This window comes from Toxotes jaculatrix, chromosome 23, assembly GCF_017976425.1.
Source record: "Toxotes jaculatrix isolate fToxJac2 chromosome 23, fToxJac2.pri, whole genome shotgun sequence".
NCBI lineage: Eukaryota > Metazoa > Chordata > Actinopteri > Toxotidae > Toxotes > Toxotes jaculatrix.
Genome location: NC_054416.1, coordinates 12,755,082 through 12,773,095, shown reverse-complemented (window position 1 = coordinate 12,773,095; position 18,014 = coordinate 12,755,082). Strand labels below are relative to the sequence as shown.

At 42.6% G+C, this 18,014-nt stretch overlaps 1 protein-coding gene across 1 annotated transcript in view; it reads right to left on the bottom strand.

Annotated features, from left to right (window-relative positions):
• Window positions 1–18,014, bottom strand: part of nrxn2b (neurexin 2b) — a 511,829-nt gene that overhangs the window by 39,783 nt on the left and 454,032 nt on the right. The window contains exon 18 of the mRNA XM_041030969.1: window positions 1,941–2,112. Coding sequence (XP_040886903.1) covers window positions 1,941–2,112 — 172 coding nt within the window. The remainder of the gene's footprint in view (window positions 1–1,940; window positions 2,113–18,014) is intronic.

Genomic DNA, 18,014 nt, shown 5'->3' with positions numbered 1-18,014 from the left:
CTCTCCCCTACGTATTCCTCCGCCCTTTTGTGCCTGAGTCTCATCCGAGGTTTTTGCTTTCCTAATGTGTAACATTGCTGTTTCCCCAGGACGCCGTCCCACCAGACGATGATGACTGGAACCTTCAAAGCGCGTGCTGGAGCCTTCAAAGCAGGCGCCCCAAAATAGTTTGAGTGTATCTAGCTCACATAAATGAATCAAAGCTATTCTACAAACCAACGAGCGAGGCCCCCCACCACTGCCACCACTCCTCTTTTTCATCCATTTCCTTCCCTTAGCCCCCTATACGCTCCTAAAACTTCAGACGATCTCCAGCCACCCCCCCAGACAGACAAACACAAAACTCATCAAGTAAACTAACAAACAACAACAAAATAACACTCTTCAATTCTTGATCAGCAGAGGAAAAGGAAAGAAATGTTTGATGAAGACAACAACAACATCAGCAGCAAGAAGAGCGGAAGGAAAGAGGAATAAAAAGAATACAATATGGGCTGTGCATTAATGTTTCTTGATGAAACACAACATAGATTCAGATGATGACACTCACTTGCCTGTGTTAACAGGCTGCTCTGATGTTATCTTCTAAGCGCTTAGCTCTATTGTTAGTTGAAGGCTCCTCTTTGGAGCTCGTGCTGTAGCGAAAAGGGCTGCATTTCCATCATAATAACAACTGAAAAGAGTGAACTGTCACAGGGCGCTTCCTCTTCTGGCTGTGATGCATGCCCCTCAGTCTGGCCTCGCTGTGCTGATGGATGAGCGGGAGAATACGCCTCTCTCTATGCCACAACGCCGCCTCAAAATACGGGATCACTGCTGTGACAGAGAATGTCACAGTCCCACTGCTCTATATGTCAACTAGAGTAAATATCATGGCCACATTAGCTACGCTCTCCCTGCTGTTTGAAACAATGACAATACACAGACAGTGCTTTTAGACAATGGAGATGGAACACGCTGACTTTAGCAGGGATGGAGATTTACAGGTCGGACAGCGTCAGTGCAGAGTAAAAACACTGGTGGGCAAAATTGTTTCCAGAAATATGAATGTACCAGAACCTATTTTAGTATTCAGTTTATCAGTTTTCCATGTGATCATTGATACCTAACACAGGCAGGCAGTAGAGGCTGGGTTTAAGCCTGGTGTTTACCGAATGCAAACTCACGATGGGAACACAAAATGTCCTCCTTTGAACAACCATGAACAAACAGGAAACACAATGGAGAGAGAAATTAAGTGAGTGCTTCTGTACAACCAAAAATAACCTCATAATTCGGGCCGAAATAGAATTCCACGATTATGGTGAAACAGCAAGCTGGGGGAATTAGCACACTCCCAGCAGTGACTCATCGGGTGTTTGCCCTCATTTAAAGTCTGTATGTGTGATGATGTTATGTCTGTGTTTACCTTGGAGCCCAGGCATGACTTAGAAACACCTCCACATAGTTTCCTAACGTGTGAGTGTCGTCCCTCTCTATCCTGCCTAAAACCCCCGTGCTTACCACCCGTACCTGACTGGCATATTCACGTTGCACTGGCCTCGATTCAACACTGTGCTTTCACAGCGCCAGGAGCTACAATGGCAGACTAACTGCAAAGAGCTGGATGCTCTTAGATGGGAGATTGCTTGCCTGAGGAAGGCTGTTTGGCTCTTCCTGCCTTTTAGACCAGAACCTGACTTAATCACCTAGAATAATGCGGGCACGCTCTAAATATGAATGTCATGATAAATAAACCAGAGCCCTTACAGAATGTTCTATAAAAAAACCTTTTTATAGGAACATGCGAGGATGAATTAATGAATAATAATATTCTTTTTTTCCCAAAAGCACCTCCATTCTCTCTCCAGTGTGTTACCCAGTACCCTGAGAACGTTCTAATAAAACACTGATAGTTCCCTCCCTCCCTTAGTCCCCCAGATTCGGAGCCCTGTTCCTACCTGAGGGGAAGCGTTCGATGACGGGCTGGTTGTCCACCTGTAGTGTGGCATTGCCACCACTGCGAGTGAATCGCACCACGTGGTATTTGCCGTCGCTCACCATCACCGCGCTCTCCTCGATGGTTATGTCGTCCGTTCCCACGTTGAAGATCACGCCGATCTTTCCCCGTTCCTATAGACACAGGACAAAAAAGGACACCATGAGGAGACTGCAGAAGATTCATGAAGACAGTTTTTACTACTTAATAAAAATACCATGACTCGCAAGTTTTTTGCTTTCTGCCCATCCAATCAAATCACACTGCCTTTCTCTCAATACCTGACAGCTCACTGAATAACATTATATTCATATAACTCATATTTTCCTTGAGTCATCGATAAGATCCTCTCTGCCTGTAGTGTGGTGACGCTGTTAGCATCAGATCTCACACACACACACATCAGCCTGGTAAAGAACAGAGCACTTGTTGAGGACTCAGGCACCTTTAGTATTCATCAACCCGGTGACCCCCTCCCCTCCCTCATCTATTAGTGTTGACAGCCGCCCACTGCTTCGAGTTTATTACAGTCAACCGCCTACTCTACTCTCATCTCCCGCCATCTCTCTGCTCTCCCTCTGTGGTTCCTGTCCTCAGTCCCAGGAAAGGTCAAAGTCATTTACAGAGTTACAGTCTGCCAGAGAGGCACGGAACAAGGGTGAGAGAGAGAGAAACAGACAGAGTACATATACCAGACAGCACCATTACAGACAAATTCTCTGTCTGCCAGTAAATCTTCTGCTGCGGTTTTGTTCTACACAGCTCCGAGACCCTGCTTCAGAAGCTGCCCTGCTGTCCATACTTGCCCATCCAGGGATGCTTCCTGGTTGTCACTGCTCATTTGCAGACAGGGTCCCTTTGACACGCTGCTATCTGCCCCCTACCGCGGCAACAACTTCACTGATTCCACTATCTCATTAGCTATGTGCATTTATTTTGCTTTACCTTCCATATGCCAAGACGTTCAGAGGTGAACGTGTGGCTTTTGCTCGCAGCGGTTCTCCATTATTCATGGCTGATTAAGTATTTAAAACAAAAAAAAAAAAAAGGAAAATAAAAACCTAATGTTAACAGAACTTAAAATAGCAAGTTAATTGAGTAAATAAGTGCAGAGGTTGTACAGTAAGTTAATGAGCGGTATAATCGCAGGCAAATTTATGTACATCCTCACCACTCTTTGGTGCTGCATAAAGTGGGCACAGTGTTTGGCCAAGGCCACAATATGGCCATGCGCTGATGACAGCGGTGATTAGGCTATTAATTGAGCGTGCTCAAATGGCGGTGTAAGAGAAAATGCTACTGGCTGTGATTAATGCTTCAGAGGGATCGACAGAATATAAGACGCAGTTGAGGAGTCAGAATAAACGAGAGGAATCCGTGTGGAAGCGCAACAGGATACAGATAACAGCTGAGAGCCCTCCCCCCTCCCTCCCTCCATCAAAATCAAAACTAAGTTAGTCCAGGATGAGTTTCTCAGAGTGGAGCTTGATGGACTGCTCAGCAGATGATCTCATTCTGTAAAGAGGCTCGGACGTCTCAAATGGCGAAGTGCATCCAGCTTCTCGGGCACTTAATCAATTGATTCATGTTATGGACTGGCCCTCTGCAAGTCTTTCCACCCACTCTTCCCGTGCACGCCGAAATCCAATACTGATTCTGAAGACATGAATATGAATAGGACAGCATATTAGGGTTAGTGTAACTTAAAAATGAATATATAAATAAATGAATAAATAAACTACAGAGCTGGGGGAGGAGGGCGAAATTCGGAGGGGAAAAAAAGCAGAATTTCCCAGATTAAAGTGGTAAATTTAAGACAACACAACTTGAATATTCTCTGAGATTATACATTCCTAAATTTAATTAAAAAGAAAAAAAAAACAACCCCACTCATCACACCACATAAATTGATGTAAATTTCTGACTCTAATTTTCTTGGAAATTCTGATTTTTTTCTCGGAATATTACTCACCTCCCCCAGCTCTATAAATATATTTCTTTCTCTCTACAATGACCCTAATACGCCGTTGTACCCTTGAGATACTACAGCAGGAGAAACAAAATGGAGAGGGTGAGTGAAATGCTTTTGGATTGAGTGGAAATGCCAGGATCATCTCCATTACAGCCCACGCACTAGGAAGCTTAGAAGAATCATAACACCTTTGCCTGGAGAATTAATTCAATTTGCTAGGGCAAAGCAGAATGAATCCATGCTATTATGACTGAAAAGCAGAAGGGCGAGTGAATTTGAGTGATATTTACAGAGAGATTAGCATTTGTGTTCCACAACATTAGGGTTCTTCCTGGTGCTGGGGGAATGTATTGAGCCCATTACGGAGGGAAGCCGGTGGGAACCAGTGCTTTTTTTAAAAATGATTTTAGTGTAGTGGTAATGACATTTTAATGGCCATTTCCCTTAAGCGAACATATCTCTGGAAACAGAAGTTGGAAAAAAAAAAAAAACTCTCTCAATGACTGGGAGCAGTCAGGCCTGCAACACTGAAATGAAGGGACTGGTAGGTAACTGACAATAAGCTCCGGCTGCTCTTTAAACACTACAGCTTCTAAACTACTGCTTAGCAGCCCTTAATCTGCTGCAGCTGTCGGCGAACGTTAGGAGTAAGACCGTTACGTTTGTGCTCTTTTATCCAGAGGTTAGCTCATCTTGCTTTTCTTCCTGTGGGTCAATCAGTGGAGCAGGCAGGGGGTCCACTGTAGACGAGAGAGAGAGAGAGAGAGAGTGCTCTGCTTTGTGATACATTTTCAATTACATCTGATTTCAGACTCAAGTGCCTGAGGAAGGCGGCATCTCTCTGAGTTACTGAGGTTCAATTAAACAATCAGAGATCTTCAGCAGTATGGGGCTGGGGGAAATCCGGATGACTGTAATGACTTCTGATTTTGTTGCACTGATTTTCACCAAGGAAGGTTTTTATCTGAGGAGAAAAGAAAGCTGGTTAAGAAAAAAAAAATCTCTTGAATCTTATTATAATTACTCAACAAAGGAAAGAAAAAGATGTTTTTCACAGAGCAGAAACTGCTGATCAGCTTCTCACACAACAGTAAGTTGACAACAGACTTGAGTTGCCAAAAAAAAATAAATAAAAAAAGTTTGTGTAATCTTCTCATTAGAGGCTCTCCTTCCTTTTTCTCAAAGACAAAGAAAATTTTGGCTTTGGAATTCTGTGCAGCAGCCACAGCCGAGAAAGAGCAGCACTGGAATACGGGGAGCATTTCCATCCGAAATATTTCAACATGACCTTGCAGTGTGCGAGAGTGTGTCGAGGTAAATGCTGCTGGCGAGAGCGGAATGAAAATGAGGAAGCGCCGGAACGAGGCTGCAGTTGGCTTGTGTGTGTATCAGGGTTATCAGGCAGCCTCAGAGAGCTCCTGCTGATCACGCCGAGCTGAAAGGGAAGAGGAAGAGGAGGAGGAGGAGGAGCAAGGGGCAGAGAGAAACACTGTGCGATGAAAGGACAGAGGGAACCTTGATGATCCTCCAGGGCCTCAAGGTTTTGACATCTTCAAAGCACCTTGAAGATGTCAAGATCTTGTTTCCTCTCCGCTGCACACACTGTTAGTCAATTAAGAAGGGGAAAAACAGACAAAGGGGGAATGGGAATGCATTTTTGAAGGATTTGTTTCTCTTTTTCATTCCTTTACAGACAGCTTAATCACGATGCGCCTCTTCTCCAGCACCCCCTACAGCTCCATCTCCACACTCATCTTCCCCTTGATCTATTCGCATTTCCTCAACATCTCGCTGCATTTCCCTCTCAGATCTGATACACGACTTCCAAAGAAGGCAAATCAGACAGCAAAAAAAACAACAGAGAAACAACGGCGACGCGACTGCTGGTCGGACTGGAGGGTGGATTCAGCAAGGCTGCGGCGGTTTGAATCACTCAAGGTGTTTTGCATTTTGCTGTATCATCGTGTTTGAAGAAACGGTGAGGAAACACAGCTGACCGGCTTGGGAATGTGCTGATGCCGATGATTGGTTTGACAGATTTCATATTAATAGTCCCATGGGTGGTGGAAATGCAAACTATTCATCAGCTTCTTCCTCATTTCCCCAATAATGATCTATCACAGCCTGTATCTGCTTGAGCCTAACTTGACATACCAGTGTAAGTATGCGTGCTATGAATCAGCCCGTGGAGCAGCCTGCACGGAGAAATGACTGATAAGGAGATTTTTTAACTGAACACCCAATGAAAAGCAATCCGTTTTTTTCCTCCTTCTCTATGGACACACACACACACACACACACGCACACACAACACTTACATGTGGTTTAAGGCAGCTTAATATTTCATACAGTGTTACCGCTTCAACAATCATTTCAACTTATATAACCCAGCTCTCTGTTCTTATATTAAATTCTATGTACTATTTGCAGTTACAGATTAATACTGGAGACTATCTTCTGCAACTGAGCCTGATATGCCATCATATGGTATCTGTACATCTCCCTTTTGAGGCTAATTTTGGGCTCTGTATGGCTAATCAGCTTGTCAACATGTATGGATAATGCCTGTGAGTGGATATCGACTGTGGCATCTGCTGCGAGGAGAACGGTATAGCGGGGCTAATCTTCCACTCTGAAACTGCAGCGTTATGTAAGAAGAAATAGGCTGTTGCATAACACGCAGACTCCTCGCCGGCTAAATCAGCCGCTGCCCGTTCACCTAACGTCTTCAGAGTGTCTGTGACAGAAAGAGGAAAACACTAAGGGCCAGCAGCCATTTTGGATCAGGAACGCTGTTATCTCGGACTCAGATTTCACATCCTCCCCTTCTCTCATCGCCGTGCACCTCGAATGATCCACACCTCGTAGACGCAGAGATACATGTGTGTCTTTTCAGACTGGGTGGCAGGGGACAAAGAGGAAGGCGGTGACTAAACAGTCACTTTGCAGAGAGGTTACGCTTGGTTTCATTTACCACACCTTCTCTCTGTTTCTGCTCAGCTAACTCATTTGTATGTGTTTGCTGTGATCTCCAGCAGTCACCTTGAGAAAGTTGCGCCCCCCCCCCACCATCTTCTCATCTTAATAGCACTTTATCTCTCCTTTCTTCCCTCCCCCCAGACTCATTCTTTTCTTTGCCTCATTTTGGCGTCAGTGGCCGCAGCTATCCGTTCGTTCCTGCTCTGAAAACGACAAGCAGCAGCTCTGATGGAGAATCAGATCTCATTGAAAAATCAGTGAGTTAGACAGATGTGATGTGGGTGTGTATATACTGTATGTGTGTGAACGTATCCGTCTGAATCTGAATCTCCCAACCGAGCGTGACTCACACTGGGCTTGCTCATTTGTCCCAGAGTACACACACACACACACACTGGCAGCAAGCCAAAATGCTGCAGAGGGAAGCAGCATTTATGCTAAAGAAGGAGAGAGAGAGAAATAAATCAACCAAAACATCATCCTCTATAATCCTGATTATGTTGTCAACTAGCACCAAAACTCTTCATTCACTCCGTGTCAGCCTCCCATCTCAAGCACCAGGAAAACAACACACACACAGTGACTTGATTCCAGCGTGGTGTGCACCACTCCGGCTGCTGATGAATGGTGTCCTTCAGCACAATCACATCACACCTGTAGGTCTGAATCTCACCTGAGCGACCCGCTCTCACTGTGAACACAAACACACGTACTTATATGCAAACATGAGAACGTCCTTGAGCGAGGTTATGCTGAGCCCCGCCACACACCGCGGCCTTGTTTACAAAGCTGCACAGAGCTGCTGGATACACACACACACGCACACACAGGGATTTGTGTATGCGTGATCGTGCGAAGCGTGAAGTGGGGCGTTGCTGCTTTGTATCTGCTGAACCACACTGAGTCTTCCTTTGGTATTTGTGAGTATAAAGCATGTTTTATACTTTATATTGTTGTTGTGGCAGACTTGTAGACAAAAAAAATGAAATAAAATGATGATGATTGCATTGGAATAAACTGATTCCCGTCTGAAATTTGGCTTAAACCTGCAGTGCAGCACACTGTAAACAGAACCGTCACACTGCGAATAAGCGTGAGTGTGTTTACTCAGCAGACACAGAGCGACATTAACATTATTTGGATGTTTCTGGTCATCTCTAAACACCTCCCCATAGAACCCACAACTGAGAAGTTCACTTCTGACGGAAGTGAGACATGAACTTAAAGCATCCATCAAGCGTTGCCTGTCTGCCCTTCACTGCTTTATCACAGGAAAAATGAATAAATCTGAGCGGTGATACTAAGGGAATATGTCACCTTAGTGCTAAAATAGAAACATCATTTACATCTCAGACTCTCTTGCTGCCAAAAGAGGTGTTAAGAAAGATTAAATTTATCAGGATGCACAAGTGAAGCCGGAACATTTCAAAGAGCAAATGTGTTTCATGTCAAAGGCCTCTTCAAGTCGCGAGATGGATGGAGGACGGAGAAGATAAAGTGGAGCAAGGACAAAGTTGGAGGATAAACAAAAGAACACAGGTGCGAGAAATAATGGAGAAGGGCAGGAAGAGGTGGTGATATTAAGATATGACCAAAGAAACCGCAACAAGGAGGTAAACAGAAGAAGTGGTAGGAAAGAGGAAAACGGAAGGTAGAGAGCCACACAATGCTGGAGCTGTGGGGGCGTATTCCTCGAGGCAAAGCCAGAAAAGGATCCCTGCTACTGTGTTGGTAGAAATCGATGTCCATCCGCCCTCTCGTCATCCCTGTACCCAAAGCCCTGGTAGGCCCAGACACTGGCAGATACTAGTCGACTTAATATGGGACAAAGAGGCTTACAAGACCAATAAAGTTTCTCATTCACGTCCTTTTATACTTCTTGTGTTTTTTTTTTTATCCAATTATCCTTTGCCTTTACCAGCTTCATATAATCCTTCATCAGTTCACTAAACACTGAGATACGGCAATAATCCCTGCATCTGCCACCAAAGCTAATTATATTGAATGCTTTTCTCGAGACAAAGAGGAGCAATAACTGATGACTGACACGACATTTTTTTATCAGTGTTAGAAAAGTATTCGACACTCAGGCAAATGATCAGGACTCAGTGTTGCTGAATGCTTTGTTTTCATATATTTCAGTCAGTTTTCTCTGTGCAAGCTTGGTCCCAAAGCCTCTGCTATTTCTCTGGCAATTAAAGTAGTAGATGTTAAAAAGGTGAAACTGAAAAGGCAACTCAGTCATTCCAGCCATCAGGGGTTTTTTTTTCTACCTATTAGAACAATAAGAGCTTCAAAATCAATTTTTGACTTTCTTCAGCAATGGAACGGCTTTTCCCTCTCCTTCAGATGTCCTCCATTATCATTTCTCTCACTTTGGCTTTTACCTTTCCTTTGCTTTTTCTCCTTTCTCTCAATTTTCTAATCTGTCTGCCCTCATCACCCACTCTTTCCCTCCCGAGAGGCTCATTACTGTGTTGACTGGAGTTGCTAACATGGGTTTGGTGGAATCCAATTGATCCACACGCTCTCGTGAGTGATCTGAGAAACAGAGTCTGATGCTCGGGCTGCTCTGCAGCTGATGGAGAAAAGTGCATCAACTCAAAACAAAATAGGTTTGTGGATCGTTCCCTGCCTGGCAGCACAAATCTAGTCAGACTGTGAAATGAGATAGCTGAGTCCTTGCATATTGTGCTTAATCTGTCTTTTGTTTAGTAGCTTTGTGCTATAATAATCCTTTCTGACATTGTATGGGTTAATTGTGTTGCATGGTGTTAACTTTATGTCTTACTTGATGCTGGAACAAAAAAATGAATGCATGAATAACTCAGCATCGCTGTGGGATTTATCCGAATTTAGGCAAGAACCTTGATTAAATAAAAAAAAGTTAATAATTTGGAAATACAGATGAAATGGCTCGGTGATAATGAGCTAGTTACCCATGAAGATGTCCTTAAAATACTGCTTTCTAAATCCATAAATGCTGACTAATGATTTACCTCAAAATAGGCTTAACATTATATTTCAAAACAAAACTGAACAGGATGCATTTGCACAGGTAAATGGAGTAGTGGAAAACCTACCCAAACCCTATTCACACACACTAATTTATAAAAAAACAAACAAACAAACAAAAAGGAGCTCCAAAAGTAATCTGAGACCCGTCGGTCCCAGTCCAGCATCATCAGACCTCATCCAAAATGGGACCGAGCCAGACAGACCAGACAGATAGAGAACACCAGTTAAACCTGCAGCTGGAGAAGAACAGAAATACATGTCCTAAAAATCATCTCTAAAACCTTCAGTGCACCGTCATCTGTAACTGGTCAATAATGTCATGTGACTAATTTATTTCTATTTCCATTGTTTCCTATTACCGCCACACCTCTGTCATCATAACACAAATAGGCCTCAAGAGTTGCACTTAATATCCTCACATTCACCCATACTGCCCATACCCATAAGTTATTATTAGTTACTGGGAAAATCATTATGTTCATAAATGAAGGCATTAAAATGACAGACGTGACTGTGGAACTATGTAAAACCCTGTGAGGGGCGAACACGAGAGAGGAGCCAGTGTAGCTCAGCAAACAGTCTGGAGTTAGTGCGAAAGGACAAGGCAGAGAGAGAGAGAGACAGACAGACAGACAGAGAGAGAGGAGAGGGCGACTCCTCTGCTGTCTCTTTTCATCTACACTTTGCACATACAATTTGTCATGCTTGAGTATACACTGCAAGAAAAAGCCGAAATGGGAGATTACTTATTTTTGTCTCTCTCTTTTTGATGGTTTTACACTTTGACTGTGTGACTTTGTGTGTGGCTATGGGCGAGACATGTGTATTAATGTTTTTGTGTGTGTGTGTGTTCTAAAGCAGCCTGTTCCTCTCTGTTGAGGAGAAGCGAGCCAGGCAGCTGGCCGAAATTGAAGGGAATGACTGTGACCTTCGGACAAAATCAAGAGCAAAGTGTTTTCTGTCTCCATTGTTTTCTACACTCTCTGTCCTCGCAGCCTCATTTTCCCTCTCCTACTTTATCTCCTTCTTTCCTCTGAGCTGCAGAACAACAGAGCTGCGGAGAAAAAAACAAGAGCATGAATCTGTTCTTACTTCTTCCCCTCTCTTTCCTCCTCTGTGTTTCCAAACCTGCTTTGATTGAAAACAGTGATGCTACATATTGTACAGTCTGTGTTTTGGACAGAATTGAGCGGTGTACTCTTCCTTCCTGGCACGGTAACAGAAAAAAAACTCTCTGAGAGTAAGAGCCCTGCTGTGCTTCTATCAAAAGACCTGAAGAAGACATGTACCATGCTGCAAAATGCAGCGAGATGACAAGCTATACATAAGTCATCATTACAAGGCCTATGTCGAATTGTGCTCTAACAGTAAAAATACTGTCTCTTTTGATGTGGACCACACTGTCAGATGATCGCTCAGATTGCCCTCTTTCGAACTCCTACTTTCTCTTACTCTTTTTATTCTTCCATCACTTGGTCTCTGTTCAGTTTCTCTGAGCAGCCCTTTGCTTCTCTCCATCTGTTACCCTGATAACTCTCTGTTTCTCTCCCCTCATTCATCCTCTACCGTCCTCTCTCTCTCTTTCCCCCTGTTCTTTTTTTGCCTTTTAGTCTCTGCGGGCAGGGTGTAAGGTTGAAGCCCAGTAGAGAAGAACGGCTGCCGAGCACACGGGCTAATATTTGCCCTGCGCTAAACTGAGCAAACATGGATAAAGCGGACACAATCTCTTTCTCTGTCCCTGGCTGTCTGCCTTGTTTTCCTTTCATTCCCTTCCTGTGTCTCTGGTGCTGCTGTAGAGCCGACTGCCGGTTAACCAAAGCACACAAGGTACACATGTTGTTTCCAAGCAAATCACTGGGTGTGGGATAAATCTGATACCATAATCCTTTACTGGTGTATGTCTCTCTACATCAGTGTGTACAGCTTATTAGGTACACCTGTTCAATCCTATTCAACCACCCTGCAATAAACCCTACATATGTGAAGCTTATAACGTTTACTTCTTGGTCACAAAAGTTGCGCATTAAAAAAAGAAAACCTCCTTTTATAAAAAAAAGGTTACACACAAATGCCGTCTTAGGATGGAAGAAGCAATGAAATACCATTATACTGTTCATTACTTGAGTCTCATCACTCCCTCTGAAATATATTCACCTAAAGAGGCAGTGATTCACATTTTATTTTACCCAGATGCCAGAAATTTGCCTTTAAGCCTTTAAGCAAATTTAATCAAAGATTTTAATGGAAACAGAACCACTGTGTCACACAGGTGTCACTTCATTTTTGAGGCTGCAGTTGTTGGCATTAGATGCATTATATTAAAAGGTATATCTAATATTCCCTCCATAGCTGGGCAAACCCAGTAACTCATAACAGAGTTCATAACATATTCATGCGATCCAGACCACCTGAGCACCTCTATTAGAGCCAGAACTGATGCCTCGTCGAGTCGTTGGACTCACTTCTGTCGAGTGCTGTTGAAGAGCTTGTTCCGTTCATGGCTGCTAAGTGACAGCACCGGGCCGGATGGAGCACTCCAGAAAACTAATCTGTCCACTTCTACCTGTGTCTGTCTGGTTAAGAAAAGCCTGAATGAGCATTGGCGAGTACCCCTGAGTTTGCGTTATTGACAGGATGAGAAGAACTGGATCAGAATCGACCTAGAACAAATTCTTTGGGAAGTAGTGTATAGTAGTAGTAGAATATGTGTATAGACTTCTATTGTATTGTATTGTATTAGACGTGATACTATATGTGCACTGCGTTTGAAGTAAGAGAAAACATCAAATAACAGTTGAAAAAGTCTGTTTGCTCTGACTTTTCTCACTGAGGTCCAGACATCAAGATTGTCTGGGTATTAGACACGAATAAAATCAAAGACAACAAACCACACGCACTTCACACAAACATCCATTTTCCTCCTACCTTGCAGCAAGCTCTTTAGAAATTTAACAGAAGTGCCAAATGTACACATTTTATGGTGACAGTCACTGTTCAACACTAAGAAATCACCTTCTCACAACCCTAATTAGCTGAATGACTTTTTTTTGGCATGACCAAATACAGATAAACACCTTTAAAACCCAGCATCTGAACCAGGAAATGAAGTAAAGCCTCTTAGTTTCATGTATCTTTAGTTTTTTTGTGCTCTGTGGGATTTACAACAAGTGACAGGCCTTAGGAACAATTAGAATTTCTTCACCTCCATCACACTCACCACAGGCATCAACGATCCCGTTGAGAAGAACAATCTATACAATGCTAATAAAGACTGGTGAATGAAATTATAATTAATGACTACATTACTCAAGATAATCCTCCAACACTGCTGCTCACATCAGTAAAGACATGAAGTTAGAATAAGAACAGCAAATATAAGCAGAAAGAGAAGATAAGTATTTAAAAAAAAAAAAAGACATTAAACTTTTTTAATATTCCTTGCCACATAATGGAAATTCGGATTGCAGTTGGGGATAGAAATAAAACCATGTAACAAACTGAAGTCAGTTATTCAGATTTCTCAAAAGGTTGCTCAAGGCGAAAAGGTAATTTGACAATGACACTAAAGAGATACTGTTTTACTCAACCTTATTTTATACAAACTGAAGAGATGATTATGACAGTAATGACTGCCGTGGATGATTATGACGCTCTTTTAAATTCCAACTCCTCCATCAAAATAAACTGCTTGGTAAAATCTACGGAGGCATATGAAAGATTCTATGAGTAGCAAGAAAATAGTAAGTAATAACAGCTCAAAGTTGCCCTAATGGCACTGACTGTACAACTCAGGCTTTGGTGAGATCCTGATTCTGTAATATTAAAAAAAACACACACACAAGCAAAGTTAACTGAGCATACACAATTATCCATTAACTCTCTATAAAATGTTACAGCTACATTTCACAGATTACTGAAGAAAAAATAACATTAGGGTGCAGACGCAGGTTTGCTGTGCACAGCGCATTGTATATTAACAAGCAGCTAATGATCTCATATAACAGGGTATATACAGCAATCCTTAAGTTAAATTTAATGCCTTTTTTTTTACTACCTTCTGATTTTCTTTTAAAACCATCACGACACTGAGTTGCAAGTGTTAATCAGCGTCCTTATTAACGTTGACACAGATTTTGACATATATAACACTATACACAATAGATTTAGAGACTCACTGATGTTGACTTCATATTGCACACATGTATTTCACTTTGTGAATAAAACTAAAACAAACTACATAAAATGTGCAATGAAGAGTACAGTTCCAGCAGGCATTCACTGCTGACACATTACAAACTGGCATCTGCTAAATGAACTATTGCTGATATCACTTCACAAAGTGGCTTCCACTACATGAACTGGTGGACTGCTATTACTTGATTTTAACACAAACCTGTGCTATAGCCCTAATATGAACTCATGAGCAAAAAAATCTTATGGAAAGTGTCTTAATTGCATGGCCTTTTCTTCAATAGTTGTCTCCATTTTAACCAGTTCCTGTTTTTTTCTCTTTGTATCTCCTTCTGAGTGACCCATCTATGGCCAGAAAATTGTAAGGGAAAGCAGGAGGACCCTGTCTGGCTTGTGAAGTCTTCTCTCCTGGCATGAACATTATGAAAGAGGAAGTGCATGGCTCGCAGAAGTTTTTCCAACTGCCACACAGTAAAGCCTGCCTTCAAAGCACTGGGTGTGAAGTCCACAGCTTCCAACAGTGACAACCTGAGCACCTCCGTAGAGCTCTGCATGCTCTTTCTGGAGAAGATCCACCATCCACCATTACTGTATCATTCAGATAGAGTAAAATAGATCTCAACATTCACAAAGCTTGGCACTTGGGGCTAAGGAGAAGCATTACAGCATACACATTTGATTTCAAGTATTAGCTGGTATTTTAACAATGAAATTATTTTGTGGTGTTTTTTTCCAACAAAAAAACTTGAGCCAAATATTACATGTGTATAATTGTGATAGGTTATTGAACTTAACAAAATACTAAAAACATGTTTTTTTCTTGTACCTTGGAGCTATACCCCACAGGTTAATAAATGCAGGTAGGCCTACAGCTTTCATTCAAGTAACTGCAGGCATTTGGCCAATTTAATCCTTTTGTGTAGCTAACCATAAATTATATAATACATAAAATCTTTGTGAATTAATAACTCTTCAAATGAGTGACCACGGGACGCCGACTAAGTAGGCCTACATAGCAAAAACATGCATATTAATCTACCTTGATGTGATGCAACAAATCATCGGCCCTTCCATGTCCCAAGAACTGAGATCCTATTTATCTGGATAATGTACCCGGTTTTGTCTTTACCACACGTGTGCTCCGCAATTCCTTGGTTGGAGTTCAATGAGCGGTGTTTAACTGCAGTGTTTAAACACCACACAGCCTCCGCGCGCAGTGGTGGCGTGGCGCCCATAGTGACCCGCGGGTCAGACGCAGTTGCTGGAGCCGTAACGTTAGCTTGTAGCGTGGCAGTAGTTTGCGGTAATGGTGGTGGTGGTGCAGCAGCGCAGAAAGTTGAGAGTGGTAGAGTTAACTGCTCTCGCCGACCGCGCATTCCATTTTTATGTTTAGTCCATTGCATATGCGACCGAAGTGCGTTAGCTCCCATTTTTACAAACCAAACAATAAGCCTGCCGGTTATTCCCTACTACAGGCCTGAGCCGGTCCTTAAACGCTGGGTCTTCCACCCAGCTGTCAGAAAACTTGCATTTGTCCATGACGACGACAATGATTGTCTGGACGCTGATGATATACCTAAGCTAGTCAAAAACGTAAGCTAGCCAGTTCACTATCCAGGTGAGCTGAGCGCGCACAGCGTTTGAGATGTCGAACGACCACTGAATATGTCGTCATCATCAGTCGCCATCAATCATGCAAAGTTGAGAGGTAGGACACCTCATAGTCTGAAAAAATAATACCTATTAAAAAAAATAATACCTCTAAATCACATTTAACACTTTTAATGGCCTTAAATTTGGTAATTTTGATTGATCACCGTAATACTTTTTAAAACCCCGCGGACACCCTGTATAAGCTCAGAGCTGAGGAACGCACACTTTAAAAATGAAACAAGTGGCATATTATCATGCAGCAAATTACAACATATAATGAATATTTAAATGTATAAATTACTTTCTTCCAACCTTTAGCCTGTGTCTGTCGATGGGGTGAGTGCTCCAACATTCATACATGATGTGGATGAAAAATTCACAGCGTACTGTTTCCATCACTCTGAGCAGAAGCACATGTATTAATATTGTACCACACATGTCTCTAAACATGTTTCACTTTAATAATTAGTGCATGAATATGGTCTGTTGCGATAAATGCCGAATTGTGAAGGTGGTGATTTCTACAGAGGTAAACATGGAAGAACAGAGCGCTAATGTTGCTTGTTAATGTTGTTTGTGACTGCACTCAAGTATGTAAAAAATTTTTTTTTAAAAAAGCAGCATAATATTTCTTTACAAGTGACAGTTACAAAGTTGAGGCTGTCTCCAACAGTGACAGCTGTGTGCGATTTTTGTTTACAAGGCGGCATCAGAGTGTTCAAAGACCTCGGTTTGAACTCAGTGAAAAGAAAAGAGAAGAAAGGTTTTTCACTCCATCTCTTCCTGAGACTTCCAGCGGGGGGGTGGGGTGGGGGGTGACTGAGAAGACACGAGACATGAAGTGACAACGTGGCGGGGCAAGACTGGACACACACCTACACACAAACACTGACAACCTGCTCACACCTTCCAGCTCATTAACAATTCCTGTATTAGCCACTGCAGTCCAGTAAAAACCTCATATTTCCAACTTAGTTGCTGTTTATGTTTTCACATAAATTACATTTAAGGTTGATGATAAATTGTCAACAAGTACCATGCAAAGACCAACACCAAAAACATGCTGGTGCATGATCTGGGGGACTATTTTCAGCATCATATCCACTGCCATCCTGGCAGCAGGATGGTGAATGTGAACTTCAGTCAAAATAAACTGCAGTGTGTGTATTTATGGTAATGACGGAACATGTCAGCCAGTGCAAAGGTGGCTCACTGATGTGTGGTTAACAGGACAACAACAGAGCTCTATGGCACAGAGGAATAAGATAAACTGTATGAGGCCTTGGATACAAACACGCTACCTGTTAGCAGGACACGTTTTTTTTGACAACTACAATCAGACAGATTAAAGAGCGTCGCTCATTCCACTTATCTGAAAACCGCACCGACTTTCTGAAACTCTTACACCGACTTATTTTGTAAGATATTTCCATCTGAATGAACGCGTGCTCGCACATGTGTGGGTGGTCAGCTTGCCAGGTGCGACCCGGCACCCTCAGCAGGTGATAAACGCCGCTGTCTCGCCAGCTGCAGGTGCTCTCGCTGTGGAACCGCAGCAACCCTGCCGTGCCAGTTCGGAGTGCCGCTGGCGACGGTCGTCACCCGTGATGAATCATGCGCCAAGAAAATGATAGGCCAGTGATATCGAACACTCGCGGCCTGGCTTTCAATTTGCTGTTCCCCTCCTTTTCTTTTTTTATTTCTTTTTCTTTTTTTAGAAAATGTCATTTTTGTCTGGCCACTATACACACACACACACACAAACATACTGTATATCTGGATATAACAGAACTATTCCCAACACACACACTCATACACACTTCAGCTATTCACCTAAATATCATCTGTAGAAGAATGAGTAGTTAAACTAAAAATGGAGAGCAGGCAGAGTAAACATCATTTCTATTGTGTCAAGTAGCAGCAGCCATTTTCCCTATTTGTCAGTCTTTGGCACGAGCACTCTGCAAATGCATGCACTACTGTCCCTCTCTTCTGATTTCTGCAGCTACCATCCTTGTTTTTAGCCCAGCACATTTTCCACAACAAAAGCCACACTTGATCAATAAATATCACTTTTCCATTTTAGCATCGAACCACCTGCACTCTAAATGTCCTCCCACGACATTAACCAGACTCAGTGTCGTAAAATAATAAAAAGAAAACAACTTGTTACAACTGACATCTTGTTGCCCTTCTTTTACACCCCAAAAAAAACACCATTAA